The sequence below is a fragment of the Crinia signifera genome, chromosome 3 (assembly GCF_055691185.1).
Source record: "Crinia signifera chromosome 3, ASM5569118v1, whole genome shotgun sequence".
NCBI lineage: Eukaryota > Metazoa > Chordata > Amphibia > Anura > Myobatrachidae > Crinia > Crinia signifera.
Genome location: NC_139219.1, coordinates 212,996,900 through 213,018,398, shown reverse-complemented (window position 1 = coordinate 213,018,398; position 21,499 = coordinate 212,996,900). Strand labels below are relative to the sequence as shown.

At 41.8% G+C, this 21,499-nt stretch overlaps 1 protein-coding gene across 5 annotated transcripts in view; it reads left to right on the top strand.

The window, feature by feature from the left end:
• Nucleotides 1-21,499, top strand: part of ARHGEF10 (Rho guanine nucleotide exchange factor 10) — a 165,225-nt gene that overhangs the window by 115,592 nt on the left and 28,134 nt on the right. For all 5 annotated transcript variants that reach the window (XM_083177365.1, XM_083177366.1, XM_083177361.1 and 2 more), the window contains 8 exons: nt 2,875-3,032; nt 11,643-11,758; nt 15,638-15,765; nt 15,891-15,991; nt 17,228-17,349; nt 17,773-17,859; nt 18,742-18,965; nt 20,628-20,785. In XM_083177365.1, coding sequence (XP_083033491.1) covers nt 2,875-3,032; nt 11,643-11,758; nt 15,638-15,765; nt 15,891-15,991; nt 17,228-17,349; nt 17,773-17,859; nt 18,742-18,965; nt 20,628-20,785 — 1,094 coding nt within the window. The remainder of the gene's footprint in view (nt 1-2,874; nt 3,033-11,642; nt 11,759-15,637; nt 15,766-15,890; nt 15,992-17,227; nt 17,350-17,772; nt 17,860-18,741; nt 18,966-20,627; nt 20,786-21,499) is intronic.

The window sequence follows — 21,499 nt, the reverse complement described above, 5'->3', positions numbered from 1 at the left end:
TCGTCAAATGACTAAGACTAAAACTAAATTGAAAATCCCTGACGAAATTAACACTGGTACTGTGTATGTGGTCATTTATAGAAGAAACGCGTCAGAAAGATTACCTAGAGTATCATAAAAGTAACATGGGAAAACTACATTCTAGTTTGTAAAAGTAGTGTACTGTAGTTTGTGACTAATTGTGTAATAGATTAAAAACTACCATCAGCCACACATTTATTTAGAATAGTCATTACATTATAGGCTTATCAGTGCTGATATATTTCTTATGTCATAGATGCTTCCTATCAGTCATGACATCACTGTTGCCCTGAATTTGATTTTACAGTGTTTAATTTCTCTGAATATAAGTACAGAAGCATTTTTATATTTATTATAAATTCTATAAGGGGTAAACAATGTGTGACAATATTTTGCACTGCCAGATTCAACTTTTCAAAAAGTTTTTAAGACGTTGATCTGCATAGTTGAAAACGGCCACTGGATTGTCGAATCTGCTGACGCTTTCAACTAAATAAACTACCGTATTACCGGCAATCCACGTGTAATGCCACTGTCGGAATGTTGGAAGGTTAAAGACCGATGGTCGAATTGCAGTCGGATTGGCCATGATTCCAACTGGTCAAAACGTTCTGACAGTCAGAATCAAACATTGACTACACATCATATTGCTTTGAAGGCAGGCTGAGTGTATCTCTGTGTGCAGCTAATGCTGGGGTAGCCAACTCCAGTCCCCGAGAGCTTCCAACAGTGCATGTTTTCAAGATCTCCTTACAGAATCACAAGTGAAGTAATTAGCTCCACCTGTGGATCATTTAAAATATGTTAGTGAGTAATGAGTGCACCTTTGCAGCAGCTAGGTTGTCTGGAAAATGTAACCTGTTGGTAGCTCTCGAGGACTGGAGTTGGCTGCCACTGAGCTAATGCATACATTTGTTATTGGCCAGCAGATGGCAGCACTTGTACTTCTAGCATACAGCCTCATCTGGAAATAATAGATTACAATGATGAGACTACTCCAAAGAGTCCAGTCTCATTCTATTATAAAGTAATGTGAAAATGAGAAACAAACCAACTGTTTCTGCATCTGTTTTATATTGTATAATTATCTAGAAAAGAACAGTGCAGATTTTTGTCCCTACAAGTTTATTTGCATTTTTTCTATTTTACAGTATTTAATCAAAAGTATTTTATATTGTGCAGCAAATTCCTTTGCGATTTACAATTGGAACCAATAGTGATAAAACAACGCTGGGTAATAACACAGTCATAGATGTAGGAAGGCAAGCTTACAATCTGTAAGGCAGTGTTTCTTTCAGGGCCACCTGTAACCGTTTGCATTGAGACATTGAGGCAGATGTATTAAGCCAGTCGAAGAGATAAAGTGGAAGGAGATAACGCACCAGCCAATCAACTTTCAACTGTCATATTTCAAACACAGCTGATTGGCTGGTGCATTATCTCCTTCCACTTTATCTCCAGTTTATCTCTTCACCAGGCTTAATACATCTGCCCCATTATAACTAAAGAAAACTGGTCTTATGCTGGGTACACACCAGAACGATTTGGTCTTAATTCCCCCAATTTCGATACAATCTTGATCGACTGTATGTACATTGGGCATGTTTTAGATCCGATTTCAATCCGATGCGCGTCCCCGCTGGTCGTTTGGTCATTTTGCAGAACCTACCTGCTGCAGTCGGGATTTGAAAACAACCCCCTCAACTGGGTACAGATCGGGATCGGATGCTCAAGCAGATCGCGTGACCATCGTATGATTGATCATGATCGTTCTGGTGTGTACCTAGCATAAGGAAAAGAGGGGACAAATTCTACATTCTAATAACTTTATGCAGTTATTGGGTTTATAATGTTGCCATAGTCATAATGCGACATACGGTCTGGAGATTGACCATTCGACATTCATCAGTGTTAACAAGGATATTCTTAGAATGTCAATAAAACAGTCCCACTTCACTTACCAACCACTTTGGCAGTCAGCTGATGCAGAGTTCTGGCAGAAATGAACCGTAACCCTCCTGTCCTCAGCCTAACCCTAATTCTCCACCAGCAACCTAAACCCAACACTCCTCCAGTGGCCTAATCCTCCCATCTGCGGCCTAACCCTCCCTTTAGATGCCTAACACTCCCCCCAGCATCCTAATCCTTCTGTCCGCAGCCTAACACTAACCTTTTCCTCCAGCAACCTAAAGTTCCATACACACTTGGCGACTATGCCCAGTGTGAATTGACCGCGATGATCCCGTTCATCGTTAGGGGGTGCATACACACTGAGCCGCTTTCCCCCTGCCCGGCGCCGGCGATGGGGGAGGACTGCTTTGCATAGCGCAGAGCTAGGCAAAGCCATCCTAAAAGCCAGCAGATGAGCGCCTTTTCTGGCGATGATGCGGGAGCGCGCAGCAGCACTCACCGCCGGGCCATACACACTGGGTGGCTTTGAGCTGAAAGCCGCTCAAACTTGCTGATTTCAACGACGTTCAGCTCAAAGTCGCCCAGTGTGTATGGACCTTAAGCCTAACCCTCCTCTCTAGAGCCTAACCATCCCATCCACAGCCTTACCCTACTGTAACTCTCCCTCTCGCAGTCTAGTCCTAAACCTTCTTCCAGTAGCCTAACACTGACTTTCCTGTCTGTAGCTTAACATATTGGCATTGTGCAAAAACATTACATGATGGTCAACATTGTTCTATCTACATTGTGATTGTCGACAGGGTTGACTGCAGCCCTTGTTACTTTTTTTTTTTAATCCTGTAAATGAACAAGTAAAGTTTCATTACAAAGTTATACCATTGTATTGTGTATTATTCAACTTTGTTTATGGCACATCACTGTTAAATATTATCTATATTTTAGATCTTCTAATGAAGGCAGCAATATAGTTACAGAAAGCCAGAAGTACTTACTGAAATGGAGTGTGCCTCTGGGGCAAGTTGAAGTTATTGAATATGGAGAAAGTGAGGAGCAAGGGAATCCGTCTCGGTTTTCTGCTTTACATGTAGCTGAGACACCAAGTAAGTGCACATCGTGCTTCCACTAGAGACATGGCTAAGTTCACCATCAGCATTTAGTGCACACGTGTCTGAAAAGTTTTCATTTTCTATAAAGGCTCTTAAGCAAAGGATGTACTTTTATCTTAAAGGTTTTGCTGGGTATGGTATACGGTCACTATGTCGGCATACAAAAGGCCGACATGCATTCGATCGACCACTGAAGCTCGGTGGGCTTTAGGTTGACACCTTCAAAAAGTCAATGTGGCTTTATGACGACATGGCCATTAGGTCGACACAAGCATTAGGTAGACATTGGGAATGTCGACAGTCAAAAAGTCAACATTGGGTTTTCACTATTTATTTATTTTTTTGAGCCGACGTGCTCCACAGCCCTAGGTATAGTGCTGAATTATTTGGGGGAGGATGCTCTAAGCCAGCTTGGTATAATAAGGGATGATCGGTAAAAATGTGTAATCCTAAGGGTAAGTGGATTAGTAAGGCATGTAGCATTATGTTAGAATAGAAGTTTACAAATCAGCAGTAATTGGCAGTTTTATATTTTTTTTACTTAGTTTATTTTATTGCTTTTTCTTTTATTTTTGAGATGTAATTGTTTTATAATATTTCTGTAAGTTCTTCTAGAGCAGTGGTTCGTGCCTCATAATGCCTCGGTAATGCTGGGCATCCACTGTACAATTATCTGGACAGATAATCGAACAGTGTATGCATGTGACCGATCTGAAAATATTGATTGCTCATACAAGCCTGGTTGTCCAGCATGTCTGTTTGATGGATATTTGGTAGTGTCAAGTCAGCCACATCGGGCAGTGTATATACACTCTGAACGTCGTACACTTCTCCTGTTCCTTCACAGCGGAGGAATGGAAATGATATCTGCTGGATGCCAGACTGTCCGATAAGATGTCCGACAGCCTGACAGGCTGTGTATCTCAGACTTGAGGTGAAAAACTGATCATTATTGATCACTATTGACATCAGTGATGAAGACACTACTTAATGGACACAGGGAGTCATAAGAAAACTATCAACATTATTTCCAATGTTGTCTAATTGAAGTCTTTACTTTAGAAACATGAATGCTTATCTAAACCTGTTATGAGTTCTCCTGTTTCAGACAGGCAGCAGTGGTATTAATACGACCCTCTCTGTAAAAAGTTCCACCTCAGCAGGGGATACCACCCCCCCCCCACCAGAAAAGTGAGCGTACCTCCATAGTGTAGAAACCTTATGGGGGAAATTTACTAAAGGAAATTTGTAAAAAAATAGGTGTATTTGTATTCAGAAATACACTTATTTTCAACATTTACTTTCCCGCAAATACGGCAATTCGTATTCGTATTGATGTGCTATCAATATGAATACGAATTGCCGTATTTTCGGGATAGTAAATGTCCAAAATAAGTGTATTTCTGGATAAAAATACACCTATTTTTTACAAATTTCCTTTAGTAAATTTCCCCCTATATATCAATCTCTTCATAGGATCATATCTGTAAAAAAGGGGATTAATAAAGCTGGTGTTACTCATGTGACTGGTAAGGTGTACCTGCAGATTTGATTACCTGTTTATCTGGAACCTAGATAAAATCATGTAACATGAATCTTTGTATAACGTTTTTTTTTTTTTAAATCTCTATATTTACGGAAATAGAAAATCAGTGTTATCCTGTCTCCCTGATGAAGGGAAACCAATGTTCCTAGATACCTTAATCTCACATATATGCTGTGCCCCCACAATTTTTATAATATGTCATGGATTTAAGAACCATTCTGCATGTATGAAAATCCACATATTTTTGATCAATGGAAAATGTTTCATATTTTTGTTATGCCATTGGAAAGTATGTTCCAATTTATCCTTCAGCCTTGTATCCTCTCCTTTTACTGAACTCCTCAACTTTATTAAGCTTTCTACTTTAGCCCTCTCATGCTGCACTAGATTATGACCTAAGAAGGCGGTGAGGAGTGCATGCAGAATTCTGGTTGATTTCAGAACAATCTCTTGCAACAAGTATAACCAAGGGCATAACTATTATAGGTGCAGGGGGTGCGGCTGCTATGGGGCCCAGAGCTGAAGAAGGGCCAACTTTACTGTCTAAGTAATATGTTTTACATACATTTATCACCATCAGTTGCTAAATAGGGGGTCCTTTTTGCTACGGGGCCTACGCACATCAAGTTACGCCCCTGGTGATAACACTGTACTGTATGTACACAAGCAGATAAATGCAGTATTTATTTACACGCATGCAATGTGGTTTCATTATACGCAATTCTAAATGGGGCTCTCTGTGTCAGACGTGACATAAAGAAGTGTCCTCATACATCTAGCCCCAATATGACTTGCGAGTGAGCACTTTAAGCACAGTGCGACAAAACCACTTAACGAGACTGATTCATTTGATATGCAGCAATATGTGCCAATATTTCGGACAGTTGGAAATATCAGCATATTTCTAGGGGAAATGTTCAGTCCATCGGAAAACACATGGATTGGGTAAAACCTTGCCGAACCACATGTATTTTGTCGAAAAGGGCCGCACATTCAACAATTTAGCATTTGCATGGCATAAAATGCGGCAGCATTGAATAGGTTTGTGCTAATATTCCTGACTCTCTGATATATCTGAACACATTGAATACCCAATCTCTGTTTACGACTGCGTGTGTATCTACATATACAAGAAAAAAAAAAAAAAATTGGCTTAGTCACATACAGATATACATGTATTTCACGTAAATTTAATCCGTGCAAGAATTGTGGCACAGCTTTGTTGCATCACATTACACATTTGCGCAAGCCGAGTCACATGGGACCTAGCGCACCGAGAAGTGCTGTCTGGTATAGCTGCAGCAATAGAGGATGAGAAAGCAACTGCATGTGACATATTTGGGGATAACCATTGAACTGTGATAGAAGAGCTCTGGAAGGTTGTAATTTAGACCTGATCACATGGCCACTAGTTCACGTGCCCAGCAATCCGTTAAGATGCTGCCTGCTAGAGGGAAATCCTGCCTTGCAAATGTGCTCACTGTGTGAATGGATGTCTACGTCTACACGGGCTACAGTCATTGGGTGTAGACGTAGACATCCTAGGTGAACAGGCAGCAAGGTCGACATGGGTGTAGGTCGACAGGTCATTAGGTCCACACAAGCATTAGGTCGACATGGGCAAGGTCGACATGGGGTTTTTCACTGTTTTTTGAGCCGATATGTGGCGACACGTGGTATTTCATGCCCTGCCATCCACTAGGGCGTGGTGGTAGAATAAAATAGTGTGCCGAGCGTAGCGAGGAACCGTGCCCAAAGCATTGTGCGCGGATGCGGTGGACTTCATACTGTGTCCAAGTCGACAGTGTCGACATTCCGGTAAAAAAACAGTGCATAACCCCATGTTGACCTTTTGACTGTCGACCTTGCCCATGTCGACTTAACGCTTGTGTCGACCTAATGTCCTGTCGACCTAGACCCAGGTCGATCTTGACCCATGTCAACCTTGCTGCCTGTCGACCTAGTGATGTCGTCCCAATGCTTGTCGACCTTGTTGCTTTAGACCGAACAATCCCAACCCGTCTACACATCCATTCACAGCCGTGCAAATATGTCCAAAACCCTTCACAGGCTCTCCATCAAATGGTGATACACTGTTTACAAGTCATCGCAGGCTCAGAGTAACCAGCGACTTATTCGGTGGCTGTGATGAATACGGTCATACCTGGCCTGGAGATGACATCACACACCCTCCCCTAAAACGCCTGGGCATACCTGCATTTTCCTGGATGCTCCCAGCGGTTTTTCCAACACACCTGCGTTTTAGCACACCCACTAAAAAGCCGGCCCAGAGGCCTACTTCCTGTCCAGTACCTTGCAAGCAAATAGAAATATTATCAGGATTTCATTGCAACACGACCTCGCGCATACTGCAAACCGTGCGCATGTGTAGTGTATCGATATTTGCAGCCATGTGATCAGGTTTGAATTGGGCCCACAATCCCCCTTTTACTAGTCAGCCCTTCCCTATCATACTGTAGCTGTAATTCGTTATTACTTCAGAAAGAGGGCAAGCTATCACAACACAAGTTTCTTGATGTAACACCGCTATATTAGAATAATAATAATTTTTCTAAACTTCTGGAGAATTTTCAGATTCCCCTATGAATGCTATTTCTAGGTTTTTCATATAGAACAAAGTGTATTTTAGTAGTAGTGCTTTGTAAAGGCTCTTTAAACGACCCCGCCCAGCCTTGTGCTCCTCCGTCTGTACAGGTATTAGTGTTAGATGCAGATGAACCAACTGAATGTTGATAAATAAAAAAGTCAATACACTCATAGCTTTGGTTCCATCTTAATAATGTTGTGCTTGTCATTTTCCTATCCACATCTACAGTCAACACAGTTTTCCTTGTCCTGTCATTTTCATCTTGTTACTATAAGCAACATGATTAACCCCTTCCCGCCGCAGCCTGTTTTTGCCTTCCTGACAGAGCCCTTTTTTTCAAATCTGACATGTCTCACTTAAGTGGGGATAACTTTTTTTTGCTTTTACTTATCCCAGTGATTTTGAGATTGTTTTCTCGTGACACATTGTACTTCAAGTTAGTGGTAAATTTGGGTCGATACAGTCTGTGTTTTTTTGTGAAAAATACCAAAATATCGTGAAAAAATGGAAAATTTAGCAATATGCAAAATGTCACATTTTCTGCTTGTGAGACAAATAATCATACCACTCAAAATAGTTAATAACTAACAAAGACCATATGTCTACTTTATGTTGCAATTATTATTTCAACCTCCTTTTCATTTTTTTGGACACTAGGAGGCTTCAAATATGACTAGCAAATTCTCAAATTTTCAAGAAAATTTCAAACACTGATTTTTTTAGGGACCAGTTCAGTTCTGATGTGACTTTGAGGGACTTGTATGTGAGACACCCCCATAAATGATGCCATTTCAAAAACTGCACCCCTCACAGTATTCAAAACAGCATTTTGGAAGTTTGTTAACCCTTTAGGTGTTTCACAGGAATTAAAACAAAGTGTAGGTGAAATTTCAAAATTTCATTTTTTTTTCGGATTTTCAATTTTAATACATTTTTCTAAGGAACACAGTAGATTTTACTAGAGAAATGTGACTAAAAATTGATTCCCCCAATTCTTTGGTTTTCATAAATATCCTATATGTGGCCCTAGTGTGCACGGTGACCAAACCACAGGCTTCATAATAGAAGGAGCACCTACTTGATTTTGGAGACTCCTTTTTATGAGATTATTTTTTAGGCACCATGTAGGTTTCTAGGCACCATAAGATGCTAAAAGTTAGGAACCCCCCCACAAGTGACCCCATTTTGCAAACTACACCCCTCAGGGAATTCATCTAGGGGTATAGTGTACATTTCAAACCCCCAGGGGTTTCACCAATTGTGGTACAACTGGGCAGTGAAAATGAAAAAAAATAATTTTTCATTTTGAAATGTACTCTATACCCCTAGATGAATTCCCTGAGGGGTGTAGTTTGCAAAATGGGGTCACTTGTGGGGGGGTTCCACTGTATGGGTGTTTCGGGGGTCATTCAACCAGAATCTGTGCTGCAAAATCCAAAAATCACTCCTTCCCTTCTGAGTCCTGCCATGCACCCAACTGGTATTTTTTGGTCACATGTGAGGCATTGCCGTACCCGGGAGAAATTGGGGCACAGATTTTGGGGTGCTTTGTCTCCTTCATTCCTTGTGAAAATGAAAAATTTTGAGCCAGATCTGCATTTTTGTGTAAAAAAATTTAATTTTTTACACAAAAATGCAGTTCTGGCTCAAAATTTTTAATTTTCACAAGGAATGAAGGAGACAAAGCACCCCAAAATCTGTGCCCCAATTTCTCCCGGGTACGGCAATGCCTCACATGTGACCAAAAAATACCAGTTGGGTGCATGGCAGGACTCAGAAGGGAAGGAGTGATTTTTGGTGGTGGAATGAATGGCGGGTGCTATGTCGCATTAGCAAGACCCCCGAAGCACCAATACAGTGGAACCCCCCCACAAGTGACCCCATTTTGGTCACCAGCTTTGGGAGGGGGGCTGGCGCTGCGGCTGGCGGGGGGGTGGGAGGGGTGCTGGCGCTGCGGCAGCCGGGTGGGTGGGAGGGAGGGGGGCTGCCGGGTGGGAGGGGGGGGGGCTGGCGATCGTTGGTGATCGGTGCGGTATACGCACACACGCACACACACACACACACACACACACACACACACACACACACACATATATATATATATGTGTGTATATATATATATATATACATATATATACATATATATACATATATATACACACACATATATATATATATGTGTGTGTGTATATATATATATATATATACACACATTTGCACATTATTTTTTATTTTATTTTATTTTTAACTTTTCCAGCAGCAGCATGATGCTGCTGCTGCTGCTGCTGCTGCTGCGGGGGGGAGGGGGGAGGAGGGGAGCGCAGCGTGCGCTCCGGACGTAGCGGTGGAGCCGGGGGAGCTGCTGCTGCTGCCGGGTGAGTGCCCGGCGGGTGGGAGGGGGGTGCTGCCGCTCGGTGGTGATCGGTGCTGCACCGATCACCACCGTTTTCTGTGTTACCGAGCGGCTTAGCCGCCGGTAACACAGGAAACGCTGTGATTGACTGTTCAGATTTGAACAGCCAATCACAGCGATCGCCGACCGGGGGGGGCACCCCTGCCCCCCCTGGGCGGCGAGGGGGGATGTCTGCTGTCAGGGACAGCAGACATCTCTTAACTGTCACCGCGTCTATAGACGCAGTGACAGTTAGAAGCCATGACGTACATGTACGTCAAATGTCGGGAAGTCCTTCCCGACCATGACGTACATGTACGTCAAATGTCGGGAAGGGGTTAAAGCATCTGATCTGCCCTGATAGGCCGGCTGTCAGACTGAGAATGTTGTTCACACAATAAGGGCATTCTTGTCAATTCATTATACACACTATTACTAAGCCAGAGTCTGCTGAATACCAATTAGCCTTTCAGAGTGCTCTCTGTGTAGTTTTATATCCTTCCAGGATTTCCTTCCGCTCTGTGGCTCTGGAAGATTTGTGGCTTGTTTTGTTTGTGACCATCCCTGCTAAGTTCAGAAACATGGGTGGCTTTACCGCAATCCTTATGAAGCATTAGTATTATTATTGTTAGGCATTTATTTGGTTACTGGCTTCCTTCTACTGTACAGTCTTCTATTTGGCTCAGAATGATTTAGGCCAAAATGTGCTTTCTACTGATATTGTTAACGAAATGAAATTGTTCTATTGCTGTTTATAGCATCACCAGTAATATAATAGTACAGAATACATCTCGGGCCCCATTTTTGAGTGAGACAAACCCCTTTAGCACTTGCTTCAAAGGGTTATGTCCTCCTTTCCATATTTGGCAAACAGCGCTAAACTTAGCTCATCGCCAATGGTCACTGTATCGTTTACACCATCAATAGATGACGAGTGATATGATACCCATTACCGGCAGTGGGAAGAACCCAGAGCAGCCTTTCTGGCTACAGTGAAGCATTCCAAGCACTGCCAGATTCCTACCGGGTGAAAGATCAATGCGCATAAAGCCCCATGTCTGGCAGCATCAGCTTGCGAGTAGGAGAACAGTTTTCCCGATGATGGCATAAGTGTGTCCGCAGGAGCGTTAGCTGATAAGCACCATACCAGGTGCCTGCTATGGCCAGATCAGGAGGTTGCATATTATGTGTGGTGTAATAGTTTAGATGGCCGACCTTTAGAGGAGCCGCATCAGTGACCAGGAGCGAATAATATGATCAGCCCAGTAATTTGCAATATGTGTACCAGCTTATCACCATGAATTGACCAGTAGGGCATATCCTCAAACTGTCCCGATATTCATGGGACTGTCCCTTCCGCGGGCAGCAGTGTCCTATGGTGGGGGAGGGGGCAGTTGGGGGTCCCCGCCCCCTCGTCACTAAATAGTCTGGTCAGCACACCGTCTATTGATGGCAGTCTGAGGGACTGGGGGCATGTTAGCAGCTCACAAAGCCATGGGCATACCCCCCACAGTGACGGCCAACAGGAGGAGTGGTTCAAAGGTGTGGCATCATAAGAAACCATGCAACCTTTTGCCAAGGCCATGCCCCCTTTTTGGTCTGTGCAGCCTTGCGTGATTTGGGACAGTTGACATTGTTTTGAGATATGAGTAGGGGATGACACCAGTTAATAACTATATATATTACCACAAATCATACAGATAAAGCAATTCCACTCTTTCAGCCCTGCACATTTTGCTCCTTATCTACTACCTATCAAGTACATTGTTTTCCTTATAGACAAAAGAATACTAGACATGCGAATACTGTAAATCACATTTTATCAATGGTCCTGCCAAAAGGTTCCTGTGCTGTGTTACACATAACATTGCTCTTCTTTTCCCAGTGACGCTGACTTTGCATTGTGTGCCTTTTTATATGTATTTTGCCATCAAAACGTTCATTATAACATTTTCTGAAGCGTTAAATGATATTGCAGCATTCTGTAATTATTGATACAGCCTCCTAAACATGACTCTACACATTATAAAACTGCCCGTATGTTATGTGTTACTATAGATACCTTATACATGGGGCCTGGGCAACTTTACCATGACTTACAGAATCTGCTTCATGATTTGGATGTTGTCAGCCAAATTTCACAATTAATTTCACATCTAAAAGGAAACTATCAGGTAAGCTTTCATTTTTATGAAATCTGGCCATATAGATTTAATAACTGCCACATCGGTGGAGCCAGATATTTCAGAATAATGATACTGTATGAGTTTAATTGCAGGAGTATAGTATATAAAATAATGTTCAGTGCTTCTGCTGGTATGTACAGATATGTCCTCATACATCTAGCAACACCGTTCCTCTCAGAATGACTAGGACGCACGAGGAGACTCTTCTGAGTAGTAAGATATGACACTTATTTATTTATTAACAGTTTCTTATATAGTGCAGCACATTCCGTTGCACTTTACAAAGGAAACAGTGATACAACAAACAGGGTATTTACAGACAGTCAAAGGTATGAGGGCCCTGCTCGCAAACTTACAATCTATAGGGAAATAGGCATTGATACATAAGGATAGATACTGTATTCTTTATTGCATCGATTCCACCAGAATGCAAGGTTCTATGACTTGTTCTGGAACTTGATAAGTTTGCCTGAAGAGATGAGTTTTTAGGGAACGCTTATAGGTTTGGAGACTGGAGGAGAGTCTTATTGTGCTTGGGAGAGCATTCCCCAGAGTGGGTGCAGCCCGTAGAAAGTCCTGCAGTCGGGAATGGGAGCGAGTAATGAGTGTGGATGAGACGCAGATCTTGTGAGGAGCGTAGAGGTCGTGTTGGATGATATTTTGAGGTAAGAGAACATATGTATGTTGGTGTAGTTTGGTTTATGGCTTTGAGTGTAAGTAAAATAATTTTGTATTGAGTACGGTAGAAGACAGGTAACCAATGAAGTGACTGACAGTCAGACGATGAACGTCAGGCTAGGAAGATTAGCCTTGCAGCTGCATTCATGATGGACTGTCGTGGTGAGAGTCTGTATTGGGGAAGGCTAATAAGGAGACCATTGCAATAATCAATGCTTGAGATGATGAGAGCATGGATTAGAGTTTTTGCAGTGACTTGTGTAACGTAAGGGCGGATTTTAAATATGTTTTTTAGGTGCATGTGGCATGATTTTGAGACAGATTGAATGTGGGGTACAAAGGAAAGCTCAGAGTCCAGGATAACACCTAGGCAGCGAGCTTGAGAGGTAGGCGTGATTGTCATCTTCTCAACAGCAATAGAGATATCAGGTTGGTAATTACTATTTATTGACGGAAATATAATTAATTCTGCTTTTGAAATATTACGTTTGAGGTGGCGAGATGACATCCATGATGAAACCAGCAGAAAGGCATTCAGGGACACGGCTCAATACAGATGGGGACAGGTCCGGGGAGGATAGGTAGAGCTGAGTATCATCCGCATACTCGGTATATCTGTCTTGTCACTGTGTCTCTGGATCTACTATGTAGCAGCTGCAGCCTTCTCTCTGCTTCGTATACAGACTCAGTCATACACAATATACAAGTGTCATATCAGATTAATCAGCATAGTCTCTTTATATGCCATACTCACATTGCACTGAGTCTAAAAGGCATTTTCAGCAAATAAAGAAAAAAAAAGATGCCCGATATTAGCAGAGTCGCACAGGACTTCAGGAGTCTTCTAGGCATTCTGGGAGAGTAGGCAAGTGTGTCCTAGTGATGCATGCATATGATGCACACACAGGCTAATCATGAAGGGGTTGAAGTAATTATGCCATACCAACATGCTGTATAACCACATAGATGCTTTCTTACAATAACATCTAGAAATAGCTGAGTTAATTGTGTTGACTTTAGTAATTACCTTTTCCTTTATCTTTCCCAACCGTCAGTGGCAGGAAGAGGCACTTCTTAAATTGCCAATTGAATCTGTCTATTCTCTTTTGATGTAAAATACTGCCAGAGATAAGAAGGAAGTGAGAGGGAGGCGAGAAATATAAATGAATTGCAAACATGATACATTGGCTTTATACTCATGACCATGTTCATTTACAACAACAGTTTTAAGATTTTCTTTCAGAGGGAATTATATCTTACTGAATATTTATAGAGAAATACCATAAAAGTGGACATTTCAAACTAAAGGTCCATACACAATGGGTTTCCTCATCTGTGCTGCTTTCACCTCAAAAGCTGCCCAGTGTGTACAGTGCAGTAGTGACGGTGAGCAATGCTGCGTGCTCCCGCATCATTGCTGGCCCGGCCACTCATCTGCTGGTATTACCAGCAGATGAGTGGCAGAGTGGATGGCTTTCCATAGCGTCCTGCTATGGAAAGTCATGCACCCTGGGGAAAATCACTAAAACCACTCAGTGTGTATGCACTGAGCGTTTTTCAGCTCAGTGATTTTCCCTATTATTGTTTTCTATAAACGCTGGGCAAAACCACCCAGTGTGTATGGATCTTTAGCCAGTGGCGTAACTGTAGCAGGTGCAGGGGATGCAACTGCTATGGTTCCCGGCCAATGGGTAGGCCCGAGGGTCCAACAGTCAATCCCCTGCAACCTTTTGAATTGTTATTATTATTTGCTGTAGTAGTAGTAATGGCACTGCCAGCCGCTGCAGCGCTGAGGTTTCCTTCCTTGTAGTAAAGGCAGGGTACAGATAAGGCTAGCTGCCGCGTAGACCACCACACTATAGAGGGCGCTGCAGCGGCTGGTGATGCAGACTGCCTGGCAACCTTTTCCTCACCCGGCCTGGACGATGCAGAGCCTGTGGTGTAGACCCCGGTGGTGGAAACCAGGTGCATCTTACCCCTGCTGCTCGTTCTCATACACAAGACCCGAACAGATAGTTGGCTGCCAGGGGAGGGGGTTGAGCGTGGTGGCCAAACAGTTGGGAGGGGAAGAGAAGGATTCAGAGAGCCCGGTGACAGGTGCACAGACAGCGGGTCAGGTTCATTGGGTCACCGGCTCTCTGCATTGCCAAATACGGCCAGCGTAGGAATGGGGGAGATAAGTACTGACCCCAAACATACTGTTTATGTGTGTAAGGTGGAGGTCATGGACACTGGAACTAGAGGTTCTTCTTCCCCCTCCTGCACAATACAGGTTTCACCCTTCCCTGCATGTCTGTCATCCCCCCCTGTAAGTGACAGTTTTTTCACCTTTCTCCCCTGTATTGTGACAGTGCCATGTGATGTAACTCTGTTTCCCCTCTGTGTGAGACAACTGCCTCCGTTCTCCCCAACACTTCCATGTGCTTCTATCTGCCTTTTAACCATACTCTGCATATGTGTCTATCAACTTCCACCTCTATTTGTTTAAATACTTCTGCCATCCAACAACCTTCCATTTTCATTTTTGCACTTTCTGTCCCACCTCTCCCTTCTCTCAATATGTGACAGCCTAACCCTCTACCCCATATTTGTCCCAGGTACATGGTCTTTATCTCACTCTCAGACCTGTTCTCTCTCATTCTTCTCTCACTCTCTCTACCTGACCCTCTCTCTACCACTGTCTCTCTCTCCATGACACTCTCTCTTCCCCATGACAATCTCTCTCTTTCCTCCTGACATACTCTTTTTCTTGACTATCTTTCTCTCACTCCCTCTTTTTTCAGGAAACCCTCTCTCTCCCTATCCTCCGCTCTATATCGCTCCTCTCTTTCTTTCCCCCTGACCCCCTCTTTGTCTCTCACTCCCCTCACACTAAGGGGTAATGGTGGTGGTGGAGGGGGCCTTTAAAGATTTTGCTATGGGGCCCACAAGGTTCTGGTTACGCCCCTGCCTTTAGCTATATAAAACTTCACTTGTAAGCATGCCAGCAATTGTCCATTTACCTTCTCCAAACATTAAAGATGTCTATCTTGCTTACTAGCGACAAGTAGCAGGTCTGCAATCTGTTTACAGTATGTCACAGGTTTAAAGCATACGATACTTTATTGTATTTTGAGTAGAGCTGGGAAAGCTTGAGCTCACATCTGCCTGCAATGATCTGATATGCAGCTCTCTCTACTCCTCGTCTAGAATTTGAACCATGCAGTGGCCCAGGACTGGTCTTCTGGCTTACAAAAGTTGATCTTGAAGAAAGAGAATGAAATCCGAGCCGCAGACCGCTGCAGAATTCAGCTCCAGCTTCCTGGCAAGCATGACAAGTCAGTGGTATTTCTTTCCCAGATAATTTTCCACCCATGGTATTTATACACAAGATCATTTTAGAGTTGCTGTTAATGTTTCCACTATGCATATTCTTTTATCTTCTCTTCTAAATCTGTTCCAGATCAGGACGAATGGCTTTCTTTACAGCAGTGTTTAATACATTTACCCCTGCTGCGAAGCAGTCATGGATCAGTAACTTACAGATGGCTAAACTTGCTCTTGGTAAGTCTTACATCTCCATGTCTTCGAATAAATACGGTGAACACAGTCTACAAGGATTCTTACACATATTCTAATGAAAATATTGGTTTACTCAAGGGAAACTTATACACCAGCAGTGTGTAAAATGAAGCACATGAAAAAAGTTTGGCGTTTATTGCACCTGTCACCCGAATCCTAATGAAACATCATACATTATGTGTCACCATGCAAATAAAGTAATTCTAACCAAAAATAAGGTTTCATTTCCTTCATCGCGGTAACGGACTTGAAAATGCCTTTTGCTAATTGGCCTAATTTGCCCCTATAAAGTGTCCTTCATCTATTTATACTGACTGGTCTTTAAGCAGAGTGGTATCCAGCAGTGGTGAGCATATGTATTCTCCAGTAATACCATATTTTGTTGACAGTGAAGAGCATATTTTTTGTCTTAAACGGTAATTTTACCATAACTGGTGGTCTGCATTGGTCATGCAGACCACCAGGATGCACTCTTTACTTCACTTTTACATACTGTAACACCCACCAATCATTGTGGGAAATCCCTAAAATCAGGGGAAAAGAAAACATTAAGGTGTGGATTTATTAAATAAAAAAATGCTGCTCAAATGTGAAAAATGCTATAGTACAGTCATGTCCAAGCTGCTGTATGACACTTCAGCTGTTTTGAAACTACAGGTCCCATCATGCCTTGCCACAGTTTTGCTATTTGGGAGTGCTAAAACTATGGCAAGGCATGCTTTAGAGATCTTTAGAGACTTTTACTTATCACTCCTATTACTCCTTAGAACTCTGGTGCTATAATACACCCTCCCCCATTGTGCGTGCGCGCGCACACACACACATATATATTTATATATTTATAGATAGATACAGTATAATCAAACCTTTAATATAAGTCTTTCATTGTCACTAGAGAACAGGTACAAACTAAGAGGCCTTTCCATGGGTGGAAATGGAGTAAGACTGCATGGCTGTATAAATAGTTGTTGGTAAAGGTACCATTGTTTTCTAATATATGAACAAGCAGTATTCTGAAGAGCTCTTGTTTGTACAAGAAAGAGCTCTACATTGAACATAGGTATTGGTTTACCCCTAAATTAATTGGCGCTCACACATAACTGTGAACATCGCGTTTGCAGTTGAGGTAACAGGACCCAATAAATGTCATGACAGCCCTGACCGGGACTACAGAATTGAAAGTGTTATTCACTTATACAGTGTTGTTTTATTTTGCAGGAGAAGAGAACCAGCTGGGTTGGTTCTGCCTAGAAGATGAGGGAAACCAGATCAAAAAGGAAAAGCACCCCTTGCTAGTTAAGCATCTTCCAGTCATTATGTCAAAACAACAGGAATTTAAGGTAAATCCTATTGATAGAGTAGTTATTACAGGGATTACTTTTCTTATTCGTTTCAAGGTCAAGTTTAACACAGTTTACATCCTCTCTTCGTGACCTTCTTCATCTTTGAATTTTTTTCTTTCAATAACTCTATGTTGACTTGGCATTCAGAGGATGCAGGCTGCAGACACCCATCTGGTCTTGTCAGTAAGTGTGTAATGTACAAGCAGTAATGTCGCACGGATTCAGATGCCAGTACACATATTTTTAATACCAGGCAACAACGTGTGACCTTATTTATAGCACTATCTTACCTTCCACATGATTGATGTCTCTGCAGGTTAATGATATCTCCTGTATATGATTTAAGCATATATATATATAGCCCCAGGTATGGACGTAATGTTCTGTGACCCAATTAGCATTTCCATGATTTATTTTCAGATTGAATGTGCTGTCTATAATCCTGAGCCTTACCTAAGTAGTGAAAATGATCCAGATACACTTTCCATGCATCATGGTTTTCTATGGGTAAGTGAAACCTCTTAAATGTTATCATTTATTATGCTACAGCTAAATACAGTTATTCATATAATATGTATATTTAGAAGCTACTTTATCATTTTTAATTCATACAGTGAAATAAAGTAGTAACCAAATTTGTGGAGCAGTAGAAGTGCACAGGACAGGGATGAGTTTGATGGAATGTGGGTATTACTTGCAAAGTATGGAGTAGGTACCCACGTGCATCTGTATTCATGGATTATTTTACCATCTTATCAAACCTGAACCACAACTCAATTTAGCATTGTATGATCTGAATGAAAATGCACAGATATGCTGATGTATTTACACCTTTGTAGCCATATTCATATTCATATCCGGGCAGCACCACAGCAGGGTCCTTGTGGTGGATGCGCAGTCAGCGGCGGGGCTCCTGCGGCGGATGGAAAGTCAGCAGCGGGGTCCCTGTGGCAGGTGGGAACTAGTAGTGCTACTTGTTCCCATCCTCCTTCTCAGGGACCCTGCCACGGCGCTGCCTGGATCCCCGCTGCCCAGTTACCAGGGGGAGGGGAGACCTGCCTCCATCGGCCACTTCTCCAATCTATTCTATCATGAATGCATCAATCCCAAAGTAACAAACCATCAGCTCCTAACTGTTACTTTTCAAAGACAGCCTATGAAATGATTGGAGCTGATAGGTTGAAATTTTAACTTTATCCAAACTGTGACAAACCATTTCATAACGCAGTTCTTAATTATACTGCTGGATGTTGGGTAAAAACATAGCTGTGTACCAACACTCGTTTGAAGACACAATGAGTGCCATTTTGATGATGCATAAATAATAAATAGCATATGATTATCCTGTGAAAAACCATGCAGTGGCTCTTTGTTGTCTGTTTTGTTTAGATTGGCAGTTGCACTAATCAGATGGGTCAGATTGCTGTTGTCTCACTTCACAACCGTAGCCCGAAGGTGATAGAGTGTTTCAATGTTGAATCACGAATACTCTGCATGGTCTATGTCCCAGAGGAACAAAAACACAAACAATTAAGTGATGTCCCAGATTCTGACTGTGGTTCTTCTCAAGCACCAGATGTGCCCACAATTTGTCTGGGCATGGAAGAAGGAAGGTAAATCTTATACATTTAGATTTCACTGCTTTAGGTCAGATAGACATTTAGATATTTGCTTTGGAAATGTATGCAGTCGTAAAAGTAAAAACTTCCATATCTACAGCCTTATGCTCTTCTGAGATATAGATATCCTGCAAATTAAAGAAAAATGTGACAAATTCAAGTGGGTAGCTTATAACTCTTCTGGTTGCCTAGATATTTGTATTTATTAATGTCTGTGTGAATCTTAACACTTGATAGATAAAATATAACGTTATGAGTGTCTATAAAATACTCTAAATAAAAATATTTGTATTTACTGCTATATACAACTATTGTTTTTTAAGTGCTTTGTATATTGCAGGTCTGCTTAGGTCCTCCTACATTTCATTGTTTCCCTACTGAGGACACTGTAACATATCTCTTTTTTTTTTTCCCGCATTAAATGTCCAAATGTCCACACCTACCAAGAGTCCAATGTTTGTAAGATGTAAAATGAGTGCGGCCCACTGTATCGGGGTGAATCACTACAATAAAATGTTATAGCATTTTATATTCAATTGGTCTAGAGGCTATGGTGTATAGGTAGTTTCAAAACTTCTTAAAATAAATCTAAACCTGTCTGAGTGGTAACAACTTGGTAGACGGCTCCTTAGATTAGTCATACACACACTTTTGCCAATGCAAAATCAGGAAACTGCTAACAGGAAATGCAAAGGAGCATTTTATAGAGCGGTCAGTAATAGATAATATACTGTGTGGCAGGTTATGCAGGGAAACCTACATTACAAACAAGTCACAACAGTTTGAATGCTAAAACCTGCATAATGCCCTCTCTAGACCATGTTTATTTGTGTCCCCCAAATGTATTTAGATTAAAATATTTTAAAACCCTTCAAAATTTCACTTATTTTTGTCTTTTATGACGGGTTTGGCGTTCGGCACATCTGCCAATTTTATTGAATTATTGGTTGGTGTAAACATAGTCACCATTTATCAGCCTTATGTTTCATGCCTAATGTAGCAACTCTGTTGGCATTTAAATGTGTAGGCCCAATTGAAATGTCATTTGCCGGTGTTTGGCAGACTGCCCATACACACAGCAACATGCACTGATATACCTGTAGATATATTAGCCTTCGCTGTGTCTGTGAGTGACGTTGATATATTGGCACATCTTGCTGCAGGGACTGCTGGCAACTGGCATCTCAGCTGGGTGGGCACAATTAAATAGCCACCCAGTTGTGACCTCAGGCACCCCGCTTTGTGTGGACGATTTTCCTGGCATGGACGGGAGGATCCCAAAATTGGGTCCCCTTGCCTACCCCCCAGAAGGGTAGCCAAGCCTGCCACATTTATCTGGGTGCTCTACCGCCTGTCAAATACTATCATTCATGGCTCTTTGAGGAGAGGCCGGTGCTAAAATTACGCAAATCGGATAATTTTAAGATCTGCAAATGGCGGCATTTACCATAATGGGGGCGGGGCTTAATAACACCAGAAATGCCACAGAGAGTCTACAGGAAAGTATGGTGTGTATGCGCTTATGAAACTTTGGACAGCTCGGCAGATTAGCTGATCAACTGACCCATTAGCCTGGTGTGTACCCAGTGCGAGCGTATAATATGTTGTATGGAAATTTCACATTAGGTTTATAGTTTGCATTCTGTGTTTCCCTAGCATATGTGTGTACAAAAGTAGCCAAGGCTCAAAAAAGGTCCGTCTACAGCACTTTTTCACTCCAGAAAAATCCACCGTCATGAGTCTTGCAAGCATTTCCAACAGTTTATATGCTGGTCTTGTGAATGGGAATCTCGCAATTTACACAAAGATGGGAGGTAAATGTCAAACCACTGAATTTATTGTATGAAAAGGTAATTTGCTGCTTTACTATAATAAAGCTTATATTTTGGGCTGTAATGCCATTGTCGCTTGCACAAGTTAACAGGACAGTGTGTGAACAGACTACTCAGACTAGTTGCATTGTGGTAAATATTTAAGGCATGGGATATGCATCAGTAGAGCATTAAATGTATGTGGTAAACCCAAAGTGTGTATGTATATTATAAAAAATGTTCTGTTTAATTATTTTAATAATTAAAGTCAACTGTTTTATCATGTTGATTATTTTGAATAGGACTACCTTTTTATAAATATTATATTTTGCCTATTTTAATGTAATGATGGACACCACATATACAGCATGTTGCTGGGGATAAATAGGCTAGGGTTTGTGCATGCTCGGAACACTTTTTTAACCATTGTATTTGCAACTCTATTTGCATTCCTGAATTTTTTAATGTCTGTTAATGTCATATTTTCCCAGAGTTCTGGTCAGCCTGTATGTGTTAGTGCAGGGTGAGAGATTTGACTCGTTTATATTGTTTATTTAAAGTAAAGTTTGGAGCATTTTTAGATTTCACTGTGTTTATTAACATTACCCGGTTTAGGCTCCTACCTAGCTGCCTGTCACATGGCCATGTTTGTATAGAAAATATTTGTGCTGTAAAACATAATAGCCAAAAGCAATAGCCTGCAAATTGTGAACAGCA